The sequence below is a fragment of the Trichomycterus rosablanca genome, chromosome 15 (genome assembly GCF_030014385.1).
Source record: "Trichomycterus rosablanca isolate fTriRos1 chromosome 15, fTriRos1.hap1, whole genome shotgun sequence".
Taxonomy (NCBI): Eukaryota; Metazoa; Chordata; class Actinopteri; order Siluriformes; family Trichomycteridae; genus Trichomycterus; species Trichomycterus rosablanca.
Window position 1 is genome coordinate 9018892 of NC_086002.1, and position 19725 is coordinate 9038616.

The 19725-nt window shown below is 38.3% G+C and overlaps 1 protein-coding gene across 1 annotated transcript in view; it reads right to left on the bottom strand.

The window, feature by feature from the left end:
* Nucleotides 1–19725, bottom strand: part of pkn1a (protein kinase N1a) — a 47954-nt gene that overhangs the window by 11437 nt on the left and 16792 nt on the right. Inside the window, exons 2-7 of the mRNA XM_063009694.1 lie at nt 9317–9617; nt 8887–9035; nt 8597–8717; nt 3576–3721; nt 1756–1969; nt 176–370 (exon numbers count right to left, since the gene is read on the bottom strand). Of these exons, the coding sequence (XP_062865764.1) occupies nt 176–370; nt 1756–1969; nt 3576–3721; nt 8597–8717; nt 8887–9035; nt 9317–9617 (1126 nt within the window). The remainder of the gene's footprint in view (nt 1–175; nt 371–1755; nt 1970–3575; nt 3722–8596; nt 8718–8886; nt 9036–9316; nt 9618–19725) is intronic.

Sequence of the window (19725 nt, forward strand, 5' to 3'; positions counted from 1 at the left end):
ATCCAGAGAGTGGTGCTGATTTTGCTTCTTTGGCATTTTATGATGCCATGATTCTGTGGCCAGTGATAAATAAATACCAAAGAATTGATGTGACGATTTAACAAATGCGATTGTTTAAGTTTTATTTCATTGTTGAACATGCTGCGTGTGTGTTTACTAACGTGCACTAACTTACAAGAGAGCTCGTCATTTTTCAGTGTGCTCTTGCCGCTCACACTGCCACTGCGACTATACAGGCCTTTCCCACTGCGCATAAACGAGCGACCATCACCGGGACTGTAGCACGGCAACGCCACCGTGTTACCACGACTGCGTCCTGGAACCACCTCCAGTAAGCCCACACAGCCCAGTAAATTCACCTGTAGTGTTCCTGAAACACATGCACATATATACTCAGCAATAATGAATAACCGGTAATAATATGACGAGTACATTTTCGGGACTGGCGTTTGTATTTACAGAAAACAGTACATATTCATAAAAGGATTATTTTACGTAATTTAACAAACTGTTTTTTCCCCAAATTAATTGTATCAACTATGAGGGTAATGTAGGTCGTTCACCCAAAATAATACTGTCTGTGCAAAAATAATTGTTCAAATAGAGGACAGAGTTTAACAGTTGACAACATTTGTATGAGTAGCTGAAATTTTTCCAGAGCAGACGTGATATAAAGTGAAACCCATAATTGTCTTTTTCCATTAATAGACTTTCAGGTGTGGTTGCTTAGCACTGACACACTCACTCTTTATCATACGACTAACTGTGTTCCAGTATAAGTTGCTACCACATCTATTATGTGAATATGAGTAAAAGTGTAAACAAATTTTTTTATAATAATAATAATAATAATAATAATAATAGAATGTTTAATAGTATGTGAAAATTAAAGCACATGTGCTCCCATAAAAGCTTTAAATATGGAATCATTATAGGTGTTGGCATTGCTATAGGTGTTATGCTACCTATCAAAATAATCAGTTCACTAGATCTGACTTGGATCAGTTGTAAGTGCTAGTAATGTAAAGTGGACACATACAAGACATTATGTACAATAGCTCAGCTACAAAAAGTGAAGCACAATTTTATGATCAACATGATTAATATAAAGTGTCAGCTGAAGTGGTGTAAATCACACTGTCACTTGACCATCTGATAACAACTGACCATCTGATTTGTGTCCCTTAGTTTTAGTCAATGGACAATTTAAATTCTACATGTGTTAGAATAGCAAAGCCTGTGTGCACAGAGACAGATCCATAAAGCAATAGTCTGCTAAATCTGGTATAGAATTACTAGACTGGCTGCACAGAGCTCAGACAGAGCCAGACTTCAACTTAATCCAACAGCATTAAGATTTATTGGAACACAGACTGTGAGCCTGGTCTCTTACATCAGCGCACAAGCTAAACAATGCTTTTGTATCTAAATGCCATAGTGATGTTCCTACATCAGATGGGAAACCTTCTTAAAAGTTTGTCAACTAATTAACACAGCTAGTTTAAGAAAATGTAGGTATGTGCTCTGGGTAATACGATTAACAATATTAGTAAACTGAACTGGCAAATGAGAACAAGTATTAGCAAGCGGGTCTTGGAAATTTAACTGCATTTAGTGCAAAATTGTACATATTTGAGTCAAACCTAGTGAATGACAAATGAAAACAAGTTTCAATTGTACAAACAAATCTAACACTGAGCTCTTAAAACCCTATCCGACATTACACAGAGCTGAATTGTAAAACTGAGAGCTTACCAGTAAGAGGAGAGGGTTTGGACAGAGTGCTATACTGGTTGTGCAGGTACGGGGTGCCATGACGGGAGCTGAAGGTTGGTGAGGACGCCAGAACAAGCTCCTCTTTAATCAAGCAGGCTTTGGGATGATCTTCAGGCAGCTCTGCCAGTCGCTGGTCTAAAGAGATCTTCAGCAGATCCAGCCTCTGAGTCGACTCACTCAGACGACACTGAGCCTACAGACCAACAGAGAAAAACAGACAACCTTCACTTAAGAGGCTGAGAAACAAATTATAACAGAAATGCCCTCAATATAAAGCAAACTGTTAAGCACTGAAGCTACAAAGCTAATGTTACAACTTAATTTCTCGAGTTGCCAAGTAGTTATTAAGACTTTAACATTTTCCAGTTTAAAATGATCAATTATCACCCATTTAGTGTGTGCTCATCAACAACTAGCTGAGAGGAAACAAACAGAACCAAGAAATTACAGGACGCATGTGACACTTCTGAATGGAAAATTTGAGAATGGTATTTAATACATGCTAATAATGCTGGCCTACGCTTGAATACAAGGGCTTCCTGGAAATCTTACGCCTGAAAAATAATCAGTAAATAGTCATGTTTTCGAAAAGACCATATGGCTTACAAAACAGTAAAAACAAAGAACAGGTATTAATATACAGTGATTATAACTACCATCATTGTGTTAAATCTTTTGCCTGACATTTGGCTATTTAGTCTTTATGTGGCTGCTGGTACCAAAATGGCAAAGGCTACGCCATTCCATCAGTGGTTTTTTTCTGTATGCATTGACATTCTCTTTAAATTCACCAAGCTATTTCTTCTCTGTCCTAGGGTCCGTAAAAGTAAATGGAGCTGATTTCATTAATCAGCAAGGAGGAATTTTTGAGTTGGTAGGAACACAGCAAGGTGGATGTAAATTTGATTCACAGTTGATTTTCAAAACTATGGCTTTAAATCGGCTCCCTAAAAATCACCGACTTTTCCTTTGACATAGTAAACACCATAAACTTAAATTCCAAATATAACAAAATGTTTATTTTGTTTGTATTTAATATTCATATAATTTTAAACGCTGGGTAGGTTTCTATGTGAGTGTATGAGAGTTTAAAACATTAGTAAAGCCCTGTTGTACTAAAACTATTGCTGCTTTTTTATTGAGTTGTAGAGTACACAGATTCCCTTAGGTAAAGGTACAACCGCATATTACTCCGGTAAAGGTTGATGTATAATAGCATTTTTATTCTAATAAAATAATACAAAGTATATAGTGATCAGAATTAAAAACTGTATTGTATTGAAATGTACTATAATATGTTAACATTTTTTACTTTTAGCAGATGCTCTTATCCAAAGCAACTTACAGTTATTACAAAATACCATGCAAGCAATTAAGAGTTAAAAGCCTTGGTCAGGGTCCCAATAGTGGCAACTTTACGATATTGGGCAATAAACCAGCAACCATCAGTTTAACACTCCAATACTTTACCCACTGAGCTACCCGTGTCCCTAAAGTACTTTAAAGATTTGCATCATTATCAGTGTCAAAATTTTTAGAGTGGTTTGGCCTATGAAGAGTTAGCTTCATAGCTCCATTGCAAAACTACTGTACAGAAACACACATCAGACAAACATTCCTTGGCTTACTGTCAGTGTTTAAAATTGTTCACATTCTATGTTTAATCTATTTCCTGAAGAATATCAGGAATAATATAAACAGTGAGATTAAAAAGAATACGGATAAAAACTCAAACAATATATGAATTACATGCATGGAATTTTGGACTGTACCAGCTTGGACAGTTTGTGTCCTCTTACCTCTGACATGGCCTTCTTGTCCTGCACTTTATTGGCCCCCAACAACCTCAGAACATTTTTGGCCCCCTCAGCTACAGCATGTTCCACCCGGTAATGATGTCTGAGCTCCTCGATCCTCAGTTCCATTCCGCATGGGTCCAGCTTTCCTGTGAGGTCAAATAAGGTTTTGAGCATTTACAAAAGGGTTGGTTTCTAGAAAATGTAAACAGTGTATCTATTGTGTATACCCTGCCAAGAGAGAAACATTTCACCTGTACTTCAGAGCAAAAACAGATGCTTTAAACATACACTTAATAAATTAATGTTAACAGGTTAGGATTTACACCAGAGGATTTGGATCAGGCATAAAAATGGTACACAAAAGTTACACTATAAACAGCATATTTCAAGCACACGCTGTAAAGAAAACCAGGAACGACTTTGTTTCCTCTCTGTCATTCTGATGTGTGTTAGAACAGCTACAGCTGGCATTTAATATCTTCCTTCGCTGCAAGACTGATGAAACTGGTAGAAAAAAATAAACAGCTTAAGCTTAAGCATTTGCTTAGCTTAAGCTGCTGTAGTATAAAGGCCCAAGTTTTGAACCTACGGTTTATCTAATTTAACCTACAGCCGCAGATATTTTTTACAGTCATAGTATCCTTAAATCCTTAAAATAGTCTGCCATGTTTTTGTATAATGTTGAAGTAAAGGGCTCCTGAAGGCCTGCCTATGACATGACTAGCTAAAATAATGTAAATGAGCCACGAAATAATGTAAATGTAAATGATAGAATAGAATGCCTTTATTTGTCATATATACACATACAGATGTTAAGTGCCCTGCTCAAGGTGGCAACAGTGCCCAACAGTGGCAGCATGGCAGATCTGGGATTCAAACTCTCAACCTTTTTGATTGATAACCCAAAGCTCTACCCACTAGGCTAACACTGTCCCGATGATGATACCCACTAGGCTAGTGGGTGATACTGGAGTTACAAAAATGTAGTACAAACAGAAACTATCCTAAAAAAAAAAAATTTTGTAATTATTAAAGTTTATTCTATTTAAAGTATTCAGTATTAACGGCAGTCATTTTTATTATATGTTTTTACTTTACTAATTTTAGCAGAAGGGGCGAGTATATATAGGTGACTACATTATATTTTAGTTTTCAGAATAGAAGCCAAGACATTTATTTTTTAAAGGAGTGCCCTATATTTGATTGCAGTGAACCCTGAGAACCTCTTAGGCATAAACTGTGTTATTAAATTTTTGTATTTAAACACAAAGTGTAGCAGGTATTATGACTTGTGTAAGTGCAGTTTTGGAGTATCTTCACTTATCCCACATGCTAAAGACAAGTCTGCAGGCAACATTTACTGTAAACACTGCAGCCTAATTGTACTGCTGTACAGACCGGATGTAGGCAGGGAAGAATGCATGAAAAAAAGCAGTGCTAAGGAGAAAATGACAGGTAGAGGGAATGAGAGGGGAAAAAGAGTACGGCGAGGCAGTAGATAGGAAGTGATGATTTTATGACCTAATAAGGCTTTAGACATTGGATACCTTGTACATGACTACACAGCCAAGCATGCATGTTTGTGTGTATGTGTGTGTGTAAATGGTTGCTGCCTACATTTATATTTGCAGCATTTAGCAGTTCTTTTAATCAAAGCGACTTACAATTATGACTGATCACAATTTGAGCAATTGAGGGTTAGGGGCTTGCTCAGGTGCCCAACAGTGGCAACCTGGTGGTTTAATGTTTACTATTAATGTGACTTTCAGGATCCATTTTTTTAAAAGAATGTGGCAAATATAGTCTGAGGTAGGGCTGGGCGATATGGAGCAAAAATAATATCTCGATATTTTTTAGCTGAATGGCGATATACGATATATATCTCGATATTTTTTCATCCCATACAGTAATAACAAAAAAGACACTTCTGAGACAAAGCTACATGTTCCAAATGTTATACAGGCACTTTTATTAACATTCAGCTGTAGAGAAATTCCTCAAAAATAAACTATTGGCATATATTAAATCAGGGGTCACCAACCTTTTTGAAACAGAGGGCTACTTTAAGGGTATTGAGTAAGCCAAAGGGCTACTTGTAGGATACAAACTTCCTGAATAACATAAGGTTGCATGGTTTACCTTTAATGATAATATTATGATTAATAATACTAATAATAAATATTCATATATGTGAAGAGACTGTCTGATCACATGTTAATTATTTCTTGCAATAATTATTAACAATGATTTACCATGGCAGGAAACACAGACATATTTAAACATGTAACATTATTTATTTCTGAAAGTCAGAGTGATCACATCTCTGATATTTTTGTAAATATTGTTCCTGACAGTTTTGTATGAATGAGCATATTTGTAGCATTTTGATCAAAATCACACAATTTTTTTTTTTTTTTTTTTTTTTTTTTTTTTTTTATCAATTATGACTTCTGTAGCATTTTTTTTAGGAAATCATTAACAGTCCCATCTTCAAATAATGTCCCGTTTGTACTGATCTCGTTTGTACTGATCCCTACTTTTGTTTTAGAACAAATCATGAACTCTGTCCCATGTTTATACAAATGATCAGTTAAGTAAGATTTTTTAAAAGCTACGATTTAAATGGATGTTTCTGTGACACGTACTGAAGCCTCTCTCCACATTGTGCCGCTCTCTGTCGTCCCCCCGCGAATGAAACACACACTTTTTCTCCCAATCATTGTGAAAATATTAAGTTCTCTTTTGCTTTTCTTGTGTGTTTTTTCATTATTATTTTTTCGGGGTAAAACCCGCATCTCGCTCCCCATAGTTGCTGCGCTCGCTTGCTCGTCTCAGTTCTGCGCCCGATATAAAACTCTGCACCCAGACCAGATCAAAGCTCATATAAACATCAAACAGTTTTGTTCTTGAAATGTTATATTCAGTATTGTCATTTTCAAAACGACATCAATGCAAGTGTTATTGATTCAAAGAGATCAACAACAAAAATATCATTTTTAGACGGAGTTCTATAGTCACTAGAGCTGTTTAGAACATGCCCTGCGGGGGACTCACGTGGTGGGAGGGGCGAGTTGTGTTCAGTGAGGGAGAGAGGCGGGGCAGGTGAACATGTGCAGAGACAAACTGGGAGAAGGGAACGACGAACTGTCGGATCTAAATAGAACGCAACATCTATATCGATATACGCGATATTGTCTTATCTTATATCGCGTATGAAAATATATCGATATATCTTTAAAACTCGATATATCGCCCAGCCCTAGTCTGAGGTATTAAATTGATTATGCCATAAAAGACTCAACAGAAATTTCATTAATTTAATGTGTTTCTTTTTTACCACCGCTTTATCTTATTCAGGCTCGTAGTGGGTCCAATTCACTGGGCAAAAAGTAGGAAACACCCCGAACAAGTCAATCTATGTTCACAGTCAATCTGTCTGCAAAAAACTCTTTACAGATACAATGTAAACATCTCTGACCAAAATATTTACCAAACAAAGGGCAAAGGGTTCATTCTCCACATAATTTAAGGAACTTTGTGTGTAGTCTGTGGGAAAAATGTTGCAGTTCTTTTTTTTCTTTACAAACATCAACAACACAAGCCTTTACACACACACTGAATCTTCCACAGTTCTGCCACTCAGTGTGTTATCATGGAACAGTGGTAGTCTAGTGTGTAGATCTTTGGCCTGTCAGTCGGAGAACTCACAGCTCTGCTATGCAGCCACTGTTGGGCCCTTGAACAAGGCCCTTAACCCTATATGCTTCATCGGCGCCATACAATGGCTGACCCTGCACTCTGACCCAAACAAGCTGGAATATGCAGAAAAAAAAATCCTTGGTAGCCAAATGAGTAGAGCTTTGTGATATCAATCAATAAGGTTGAGAGTTCTAATCCAGGTTCTGCCATGCAGCCATTACTGGGCCCTTGAGCAAGGCGCTTAACAGTCACACCTCCAGGGGTGCTGTACAGTGTCTGAATCTGCGCTCTGACCCCAGCTTCGAAACAAATGGAAAAAAGAATTTTGTTGTACTATGCGTCTGTATATCTATAATGACAAATAAAGGCATTTTTTGCAAATCAATCTATTTGCTTAGTAACAGAGAAAGATTAAAGGTAAACAAATCAAGCTGTGGCAGTTGGTGAGGACCTGAAGGCATGGTTGTACAGATGACTGATAGTGTTAATTCCTTAAATCAATAGCTTCTATGCCTCATTAAGCACTAATTTGCTTTAGCCGTGAAAGGTTTTAAATACTCTCTTTCCTTTCGGTTCTTTACTGGTATTCTTTTGAACTATTTCCTGGGAACTCAGCCGGCAGCCTTTCATCATCGCAGCAGACTGCCATGTGATATCCCTCCTGGGCACAGGTACAGTTGCAATCAAAATTATTCAACTCTGATTGCAAATTAGGTTTATTAGCAAAATGTACAAACTTTCAGCTGTTTGCAGTAAACCAGTCAAACAAGAACAATTTAAATAGCTCAACGCAACTAATATAACAAGTGGTTTATCCAAATTCAACACTAAATACGACTTAATAACTACTGCAGTCTCAGAATTATTTAACCCTTTCAAGATAAGTGTCTGTAGTACTTAATACAGCAGCCTTTTGCTGTTATGACCTGCTGCAAATGTGATGTAGGCCCAAATGTGATTGGAGAAACCAGTCGTAATATTAGTTGTGTTGAGCTATTTAAATTGGTCTTGTTTGACTGGCTTATTGCAAACAGCTAAGAGTTTGTATACAAAAATGCTAATAAGCCTCATTTGAAATATGGCTTAAATGATTTTTAATTGCAACTGTAGCATCAGACATGGGATTGGCAGTCAACCTTTGCTTTTTTATAAAGTTGCTGGTAGACTGAGTATCTGGTATTGGGCACAACTCAGCCTTTGTAACTTTTCTTTCATCTATTTTTTCTTTCTTTTTTTTTTGGTGATAAAAATAATGTTACCCACACTCAGATTCCAGTATATACAGAAACATGAACACAGACACACACACCATTCAGTCTTACCTTGTGTATCCTCATTGTGCTCGTAAGCTTGTGCTGCTTTGCGAATCTGCATGCGAATGATGTCGATCTTGGTTTTGCTGTCCTGAAGCATTTGCTGGGCCGTCTGCAGCATCTTCTTGTCCTGAAAATGTTAATTAATGTACATGTAAATTAATTTAAACATTATAATAATTTACACAAACAAACCCCTCAAGAGCAACCTACACTAAGAGCCAAATTGTATTATTTGTAAAGCATATGGACTAGCACGTCGGGTAATAAATGTATGTGAGTTCATTTAAAACTATTACCTTGGTAGAGCCATTGGCATAGACAGGGATCATGTTTTCAACCCCCTGCTTAACCTTGAGCTCAATGTTAAGTTGCCTCTCCAGTGCGGCAACACGCTGCTGGTGGGCCGATGCTCGGTTTTCTGCGCCGGGAGAACGAGGTGCATCATCTATAGGGAAAAGTTAAGAGCGTTTGTTATGTTTGCATGTCCATTCAAATATAGTCACAATCAAAATACTTAATATTCAACCTTCCTCATCATACTATAACATGTATTTGCTGATATGTATAGCATGAAATTATGAAAGTGGGGTAACAATAAATCCTAATGTCCATCTCTCCTGAATTGTTTACTAATTGATTCATCACCAGTGACTGTATCACAAAGACCAGTTTTAACCTTTTTGACTATGCAACACTCTATGGCTTCCTTTATGTTGTTAGACTCACCCCGTGTATCATCTGTCCCCTTGACAACAATATGGGCATCAAGTTCCTGCAGTTGGGCATGAAGTGTATCGAGGCGGCGATTAGAGGAGCGTAACTGGCTGTCCACTTGCTGGGCATTGCGTTTGTCTGTGGTCGCTCGCCGCAGGTTTTCTGCTCCCTCCTTAATCTTCAGTTCCTTGCGGATCTCTCGACGAATTCTCTCCCGCTCCTCATCCAGCCGCTGCTGCACGCTGGAGTCTGAAAAATCCGAGCCCTGGTCCAGCCCCAGCTGCTCCAACACAGATAACCCACCCGGGTCACTCTGGAAACAGAGGAAAAGATTTGTAAGCCAAACAATGGAAATACACATTGACTGTCAGGTTAGTAGATCCTTAAGAGAACGGATTTAATTGAAGCTGACTTGATTTTGAGCAGACTTAACATTTTCATGGTAAAATAGGCCTGCATACACTGTATCACACATTCATTTACACATATGAAACAAACTAAATGGCCAATGACAAATACTGGTAAAAATAAATTACAAGAAAAATAGTTTAAAATAATCTTAAAGGTAAACATTTCAAAATTCAATTTTAATTACTGACTACATGATGTGACATTATAATCCTTCAGTATGATGTGAATAAAACTGTAAGTACTTGTTAGCCAGCTAAATAAAAAATACATATAAAATAATGTATTCCAGAAACAGAAAAAACATGTTAAAATTTAAACTTAATCTAAGTATACTGCAATTAAATTAAAAGAGGATGTATGGGGCAGATAATTTAGGCTAACGTGGTTTAGCCGGGAAAAAAAAGGTGGAAAACCTGTTTAAAAACGTTATCTCATTGACCCATAACAATGATAAATACTTCAAGGAATCCAAAACATTACTGACAAAAATACAGTTTCTCATGATTAACTGTTGACTAACCAAAATAATAATTTAGCATAAACTATTAAATACAGTAATAATATATGGCAATATAGAAGCACGATAAATACTAAATATAACGTAACAGTTGGATTTTTAAAAAATAAAAAAAATAATAAAGATAAAACTGAAACTAACCTAAAACTGAAACCTGAAACAACTGCATAAGAAAACAATGCTGTTCCCCAAACATTCAATAAAACAGTCAATAAATACTTTAAAATGAAGATTTAACACAACAGTCATATCACAAACCCAGACGAGACACTGAGTCTAAGGTTGTGCCTTAAAACCGAAACATCAGTGATGAGACTAAAACAATGAGCTGAAGAGAAGCAAACTGCTACAGTAAAACAATACAAAGACATAAAACTAGTTATAAGACATAAAACGAAAATACACAAGCAGCTGAAAGCCTCTACTAGGCACAAAACCCTCAAACGTAACGTTCCAGGAACTGGTGGTACTCGACCAAAAAATCTTATCAGACAGGAAGCGGTGCTTGTGCAGCAAAAAGCCTCGTTTACAGACAAGTTTACAAACGTTCCGATTAAAAATACAAGGGTTAAAATACAGCTAATCGCCCCACATTAACTGTTATACTTCCAAGGAAAAGTATCTACGCTGTATTGACACTTGAGTAACCACCAACATGTTTTTAATTCAACTCACAGACAAAATTCATGCAGAAATAGACCAGCGATGGCACTCCACCTGTATGTCCAGGTAATCCCAGCGCTCCCAGTGGTCCCATTCCCCAGACCAGCACATGCTGTTTACTCACTAACTACTAGCCAGTACTAAGACATGGAGTGAGCCAGAGAGAAGCACAGACACAGAGAGAGAGAGCCAAAAAGGAAGGGAAAGCCATGGCTGGGGTCGCACTCCCTGGGCAGGATATCCGGCTAAGCCTCAGCATGGTCACTTCCTGTTTCCTGCGAAGTTCAGTCTGGCTTGGTCAACATTAGTGCTGCATGTCTTTGTTTTTCACAGAATCAAATTTGCAATAATTCCTGTCTGTTCAACCTAGTCTGTCTAAACTTTAATGTGCATTGTGTGTGTATGTGTGTGTGTGTGTGTGTGTGTGTGTGAGCAGTTATGTTAATCTACACGCATAAACAAAGAGAGAATAGTGACATCATGAGCTCATGAAGCAGGATGTGAATAGAAGCTTTTCCTGCACGGCATCCTATTCCTTGAATGCGGCTTCAGCTTCATAACAAAGCACAATCACGTCAACCCTGATTTGTCCAACCAAATCCAAGAGCAACATCACAACTAACATGAAGTGTAAGTGTAGACAATTTCTCCCTCACCTCACACACAACATATAATCACAAAGCCTAGACAAGCTACTTTAAATGTTCATGGGGTAAAGCTTTCCAAGTGGTTATAATGAGGTCTGCTATAAAGACATTTTTTAGTACCTAATTTTGATTCCAGCTTCTTCCTCTGGCAGACATGAGGATCACTTACTTAAAAAGAAAATATTTACCCAGATTATTTGAACAGATTTTTGTCTTATATCATTTGCAACTATCACATTTTTATGTGGCATATCATGTTTTTTCTGCAACAAGTGTATCTAAAAAAGCTAGACATTTAGCATAATATTCCGCCATATTTGCCTGTGTGAACAATAATAATGGGGCTAGAAATTAAGAGGCCCTGTGAGAGTAAATATAAAAGCCAGTTGGACCCACATATTTTGTTTCCAAATGATAGTATCAGCACTATGAGTTCTATTCTATTTACATTAGTATTTCAAACATCAGGCCTTCTTCTGAGTAAATAAGCTCCTAATCCACTGTGACCTGGTGAACTGCTGAATGAAACACTAATGCATGCAGTAATTGAATGAAGCACTCACGCATGCACTAATGAATGCAGCACTCACGCATGCACTAATGAATGAAGCACACAAACATACAATAACGAATTAAACAATCATACATAATGAGTGAAACACTAATGCATGCACTGATAGATAATGCACACACACATGCACTGATAAATAAAGCACACATGCATGCACTAATAAAAGAAGTACTAACACATGCACTAATATATAAAGCACTTATGCATGCACTAATGAATGTATGAAGCACTTAACATATTCACTAATAAATTAAGAATCAGAAGGATAAAGAATCACACACAAGAATCAGTAAAGCGCTCAGTAAAGTGCACCAAGAAATGAAGCGCTCACGCAACAATCAGAGAAGCACTCGCACAGTAAAGAGTGAAGCATCCCACACAAGCACGAATGAATGAGTTAATGAAGCACTCAAGCTTTTTATACAACAGTGTTTTATCACTAGCAAAGCATCTTTCTAACTTAGCTTTGCTGGCTATTAATGATGTTAGAAAGACAGTAAGATGGACGGGTGGATACGCTGTTTTTGTAAGCATACATACTAAATAAGCCATACATCAATTCTATGCGGAAATGCTGCTAAGTTATCTGCACTTAAGGTCATCTGGGTGAGATGAGTTCACATTTCAGCTGGTTGTTGAGCAAAACAAATGCTTCATATCAGAGATGAAAACGACCATCCAGACAAATGTTATCAGCAAAAGGTGCAAAAACCAACATCTGACATCGTACAGGGATGCATCAGTGTTCACTGCATGGGTGACTTTAATATGTGTGAAGATACCACTTATTGGGATTTTAGAGAAACATATGTTGTCATCAAGATCACATTATTTTTGTTTTTAACTGGCAAAACCAAAATAATTAGTATCCTCAGTTCCAAAACGATTAAAAAGTGTAACGGGTTGTGCCTAGAGAATGAAAAATAACCCAAGTACAGAATACTTGACACTTGTACTATGACTGTATATTGTCTAAGCAACTGAGGCTTAATGGTGTTGCTCAAGGGCCCAACAGTCACAACCTGTTGGTGGGGCTTGAACCAGCGACTTTTGATTACTAGTAAAGTACCTTAACTGTTAGGCTACAACTGCCCTCAATACTAAAGAGCCTCAAAGAAAAAGGGAACATAAATAAATCAGGTGGCCAAAATAATTGAAACCAACTAACAACTAAAAGACACAAAAACATCTTAGAAAAAAACAATGAAATACACTAATCCAATGTAACAATGTTGCTTCAAGCTTTTGGCTTCATTCCAAAATGCATACAAATGTCAGACTAGTGGTGTGAATAGTACAGTATATTGACTCACTATATAAACCATAGTGTGTTATTCGGTTCCAACTTTAAAACTCAGCAAAGTTTAATAGGACATAATGCTATCTTCTTAAAAATAAACAAGTATAAACAAGTGGAATTTCAGCATTAAATGATTATTAACAGCTTAGAGTAGCAGTAGAGTTAATAAACACCATATATAAAACCCTTACCACATTTTAAGTCTTCAACAAGCACATAGCTAACAAACACACAGCAAGCAGACCAGAAACTTAACTGCCAGTAAACCAAGTGTCCGGGGACCACAACAACCTGTAATAATGTAAATATCCTATGTAATTAAAAATTAAAGACTGACGTCACATTTAAGCTGCAATGCCAAACCCCCCAAAATGTTTCTTTTTTAGACAGTAGTAAGAAAATCAGTTTAAATAAACATCAGACGTAGGCACTATCTACATAATCAGCCTTCTGAGAGCAATCAATAACAATGATACATGCTGGTCTGTTTACACCTAAATTACTATTTTAAAGAAGCCAAAAAAATTACCTGTTTATAATACAACTAACTGTGCTATCTTGAATCACATTTCAGTTCTATTTGTGCTGGAATTTACACTGGAACATACAATCAATCCCAGTTTAAACCTACCCCTTGTATAATGCCTTCCAGTTCTGGTTGACTCACAACATCTTCTCTCTCCATTGGGGCGTTTCCACTCGCGTATTCTGTAGCCATTATAGCATAGTCGAAATTTCTCCTTTTATTACTGTTCCCTTCCTACCCTCCGAGTTCAATCCAAATGGCAAGACTGTATTCCCACTCAGTGAACAGCGGAAACAAAAAAACATGAATACAAAAAAGTGTGTAACGTCTTTGACTAAAACAAAAAAAATGAACTGTAAAAAGAAGAAGTTGGTGGCCACAACCCAACCCCAAGACTTCCTGAACACAAGAAGAGCACAAGAGCATGCAGCATTCTCGAATGGTGCATACATGTAGAAATCAGACTTGTCACACCAGTCATGTGACTTTTTCTGTTGCATGGGTTTGTGACAGCGACAGAGAGATGTTGCTACAGATTGTTGAATTTTGAGGAACCAAAAAGTAGTGTGAGTGTAATAAGACTCGTCAGTTCTATAAATTTAAAGTAGTCATAGTTAATACTAGAGGTATTAAAATGTACCTGGCTATATACATTTTAGGTACCAGACTAAAATATACTGTATATGAAATACATTATAATCTGTTGTTTGAAATATCAGATGGTTAGGTAACTGTGTTTATGTGTGATGGACTGGTGACCTGTCTAGGGTGTTTCCTGCCTTTTGCCTAGTGAATTGGACACACCGAAACCCAGAATAGGATAAATCGGTGGTGAAACAGACAATAAATAAATGAATGCTTTGTTTTGCATAGTGCACCCTACTCTATTTCAGCTCAAATTCCGATATTATCTAAGAAACTACTAGTGAGTGGTGGGGCCATGGCTGGATTACTGACCGGGCCAGTGGGGCCAGCGCCCAGGGGCCCTTGAGGTCAGGGGTCCCCGGGGGGGGCCCTGGCCCAAAACATTTTGCGATGCCTATCAACATTTATGATACAATATATTTTTATTTCCGAGGGCCCTCCATTTTAAGGATCCTCTGACTATTAGGGACTTTGACCACAGGGCCTCTTGGGGGCCCTAGCCATGCTTTTGGGGCCCCTAGCCATGCTTTTGGGCCCTAGCCAAAATACTTCTCTGTTATAGTTGACTCCACTCCAGACCTTGCTCATGTGGACCAACTTACTTTTATTTTCAGGTTTGTTAATAATGATGGACATGTAGTTGAGCGTTTTCTAGCTTTTGAGCCTATTGAAAACCATAGTGGGGACAGTTTGGCAGAGTGTGTCGTTGCTATGGTGGAGAATCTGGGCCTAGACTTATCCAACTGTAGGGGCCAGTCATATGATAATGCAAGTAACATGTCGGGAAAGTACAATGGAGTCCAAGCTCATCTTAAACAAAGAAACCCTTTGATTTGTTATGTCCCCTGTGCAGCACATTCACTGAATTTAGTTGGTGTCAATGCTGTTGACAGTAGCCCAGAAGCTGGACGTTTTTTTGACTTTGTACAGGCAATGTACACATTTTGTGCATCATCTACACACAGGTGGGGAAAGGTTTTCCGTGATACTGATATCAAACTCACACTGAAATCACTGTCAGGTACTCGATGGAGCGCACGAGCTGAGTCAACTAAGGCTCTTTGGAAATATTATGCACAACTGAGAGAGGCATTGAATGATATGTCTAAAGATATGGAGGAGAAATGTGTAACTCGAAGTGAAGCCTCTGCACTCTGTGACAAATTGGACACGTTGGAGATGGCCTTCATAACATACTTCTGGGACACAATACTACAGAGGTTCCAAGCCCCAAGCCTGCAGCTGCAGAAGCATGATATTGACATATGTACAGCTACACAACTTCTCTTGTCTTTACGAGTCTTTGTGGCAGCACAGAGAGATAACTTTGAGGTGTTTGAAGGGGCAGCTTTAAATGTCACCACTGCTGTCTCCCAAGAGTACAGGCATGACCTCCAGCGTACAAAGAAGCGCAAAATTATGTCTGATGATAGTGCAGAGCCAGGTGTAGCATTTAACGGAAAGGACAAGTTTCGGATCGAAACTTTCAATGTTGTCATTGACAAACTTGTGTCCTGTCTCAACCACTGTTTGAATGCATACACACACTTAACTGAGCTATTTGATGTTCTTTTCATGCCTGACAATATGTCCAACAGTGAACTCACTCGCTGCAGCATATCCTTCAGATCTGAACATGAGCCTGGCAGATGAATTGATACAATACAAATCATTCATAACAGAAAAAGAAAAATGTCCTAGTAAAATGCTCAAAACCATGATAAATTTGAATTTACAGTCAACCTTTCCAAATGTCTACATAGCACTTAGACCTTTTTTTGACTGTGCCTATCACAAATTGTGAAGGGGAGCGTTCATTCTCCAAACTGGCTCGTATTAAGAATGAACTCAGGATTAGGGGTGGGGGTGGGGGGGTGGGGACCTGGGCAACTCTTTGCCCAGGGGCCCAGACTATCCTTAATCCGTCCTTGGGTGGGGCGTCATGAAAAATACATATAATACGAGGGATCTTCAAAAAGTTTCTGCACTTTTATATTTTGGTTGGAAATGGTGAGGGCGAGAGGAGTAGCAATTAATCATGATTGAGAGACTGGGATAAAGCTTATAGTCCGGATTTAGCACCATCTGATTTCTACCTTTTTGGACGCCCAAAAAAGGTTTAAGGGGAAGAAGATTTTCATGTGATGATGTGAAAGCAGCGGTGCATCAGTGGCTTGCGCTCAACCAAAAACATTTTTGCTGATGGCATTAAAAAGTTGGTACGATGCTGGGAAAAATGCATCGGAATGTGACTATGTAGAAATGTGATGTAATTTGTTTTTAAAATTCTTGATAAATAGAGTTTAAAAAAGTGCAAAAACGTTTTGAAGAACCCTCGTATAATAATGGTCCTCTACCAGCTGAGCTGTGATTGATCTGGTGCTAAAGTTGGGCTACACTGCTTAAGAAGATTAGAAAGGTACGCAGAAGCACAAATGTTTAGGGTTATACGGTCTTGCGGTATCTTCAACATCACAGTTCAGTCCAGAGTAAAAGAGGAAACAAGGCAAAAAGAGAAACACACTCAAAAGCAGCACCAAACACAGCATACAGGAAAAAGGAAACTTAAAGAAAAGAAGACAGGAAACATCGAAACAAGGAAGCAGGACAGGGTGGATTTTAGAAGGATAAAAGAAGTTGTGTTAGCAGAAACTATCTAAACCAGAACACACAGAAAGCCGCTGTTCTTTGACTTGGCTTGAAAGTGTTGTGGCATTCAGAAAATAATTCTGTTAATGAAGTTTAATGGTAGTGATGTGGCTGTCTATAAATATTCTGGAATGCTACAGATGTGTGGAAGGGAACTCTCATCTGACTCACACTAAAACCCCCAAACAAGGTTGCCAGACTCCACTGATCTAAACACATCTTGCAAACATACACACACACAGACTTTCCCTGAGAGAGTCATCATCTGATAAAGACTACAGCAAGTTTTTTTCACTGAATGAGCCAGGATTCAAAATGTAAAAGTAGTAAATGCTGACTATTTCAGACTAAAAATACACGCTTAATTTAAGTAATTAAATGAGGGGGGCACATTTAGAATCTGACAATATGAGAATCTGATCCACACACATACTCTGTTGTTTTCTTTTTAATCTGCTGATCTGTTATGGTGTAAATAACATGAGAAAAGTAAGTTTTCTCCTGCTAAGTCAGGCATAAATCAAAATGCTAGCTGTTATAAAATATTTAAAGATGTAAATAACTGCTGGAGCATTATTATGTATCCTGACCTGTTGTGTTTAATTCCTTTTTCTTTAATCTAGCATCTTATTTGATTTGCTAACTGCCACAAATGAAAATAAAGGACCAGCTTAATTTACTTCCAATGAACTGCAAAAGAACAGTGGCAAGATGCCAGCACTGTTAATGTTGCTTATATCTGATTCAAAATATGAAAGGTAAAAATAATAAAAGTGAAATTACACAGTCATACCAGCAGCAGTTTGTCAGCTTTTTGTGGCAAAGCAGTGTAATTACATTCATTTTTTCTCCCGATTTTAGCGTAGTCAATTAGTCTTTCACTGCTGGGGATCCCAATCCTGTCTGGGAAGGGTATTTTTGCCTGCCCCATGGCCCCTCCGATGCATGTGCAGTCACTCGACCCCATCTTATTTGCCCACGCACCGATCTTCATACTCCTCCACCTCTATACAGGCGCCTTGGGCTGCTTACCAGGGTCTGAAGACCCCACCCACTTATTGGTGTGATCCTTCCCACCTAGCAGACTGATGGCCAATTTTGTCTGCTGCAGGCACTGCCAATTGTGCCCGCTAGAGGGAGCCCTGCAGAGCTAAGATTCGAACTTGGGAGTTCAGAATCCCAGCACTGGTGTGCTAGAGGAACATCCCACTGCGCCACCTAGACGCCCCCATTACATTAATGTTTGAATGAAAACTTGTGTATACCATGTGATGGACTGGCGACCTGTCCGAGGTGTTTCCTGCCTTGTGTCCAATAAATCAGACCCATCGCAACCCTGACCAGGGTAAAGTGTCAATATAACAGACAATAAATAAATATATCCTGTCAAACTCTGCAAAATTTTAAAGCATGCTTACTGGATGTCTATCTCCAGGTTATGTACTGCCTCTTAAAATATCTGCATGGACACACACATGCACACATATGCAAGCTTTCAGATGTCTTGAAGAGTCCATTTATCAGTGCCTAACGGCATATTATGTCTGTAGTTATGTTTCAGATAAAGGAAAACAAGGACACACCATGCTTCAATGCGAAGCAATAATACAGCAAAAATAGATTTCTCTAGTTTAGAACAGTCTGTCTGCTAAACATGAGTGAGTGAGTGTTTACGTAAGTGAGAAGGTTACAAGTCAGGTCCATGAGACCCCTTATATCTAAAAAAAACAACAGATAAAAAAGACACAAACTGGGAACACCCACTGCCAACTGCTGCTTGCCTTATGTCCTTTTCTGACCATATCTCTCCCTCTCATACACACACACTCACACAAACATGCAGTGAGAGAGGAACATCTGGGAGATTCTTTAAATTCTTGTGTGGTGACAGTAGGTGGACACACCTCCAGCGGAAAAGCTGATATACAAAAACAGAAAGCGACAGAGAGACATAACACGGCACTGGAATTATGGTAAAAAGCAGTACGAAGCAAACACTTCATTTTCATACCTGCAAATGAAGGCCTGCTGGTGATCATTTTAATATCACCATGAAATAGGTACACAGACAAACCTCCTATACTGACTGTGTTGGAATGCTATTATACAAGAGCTTTCATTTAGAATAAAACTCACACACCGTATGATACGCAAGTGCTATGAGAAAACCTGTGTGACTGTAAAGATGGGCAGGAGTTCATTACAGAGTTCAGTGTATGAAAACATACTGCTTCTGCTCTCAAGGATTCAATTCGCTGCAACAGTGTGTGTGTGTGTGTGTGTGTGATGAGTAAAATGAATAATGTCATTGTAAAATGGTTTGAGCGAGAGAGGCAGGAAGAATTACGACTTCTTAGTCTGTATTGTTCACATGCAAATGCACACACACACAACAGAGTGTATGGATGGACATGTCTAGATATGATAATGCACTACACACACACACACACACACACTTCAGTTAGTGGCTAATATGGCTAATTCAGCCAATG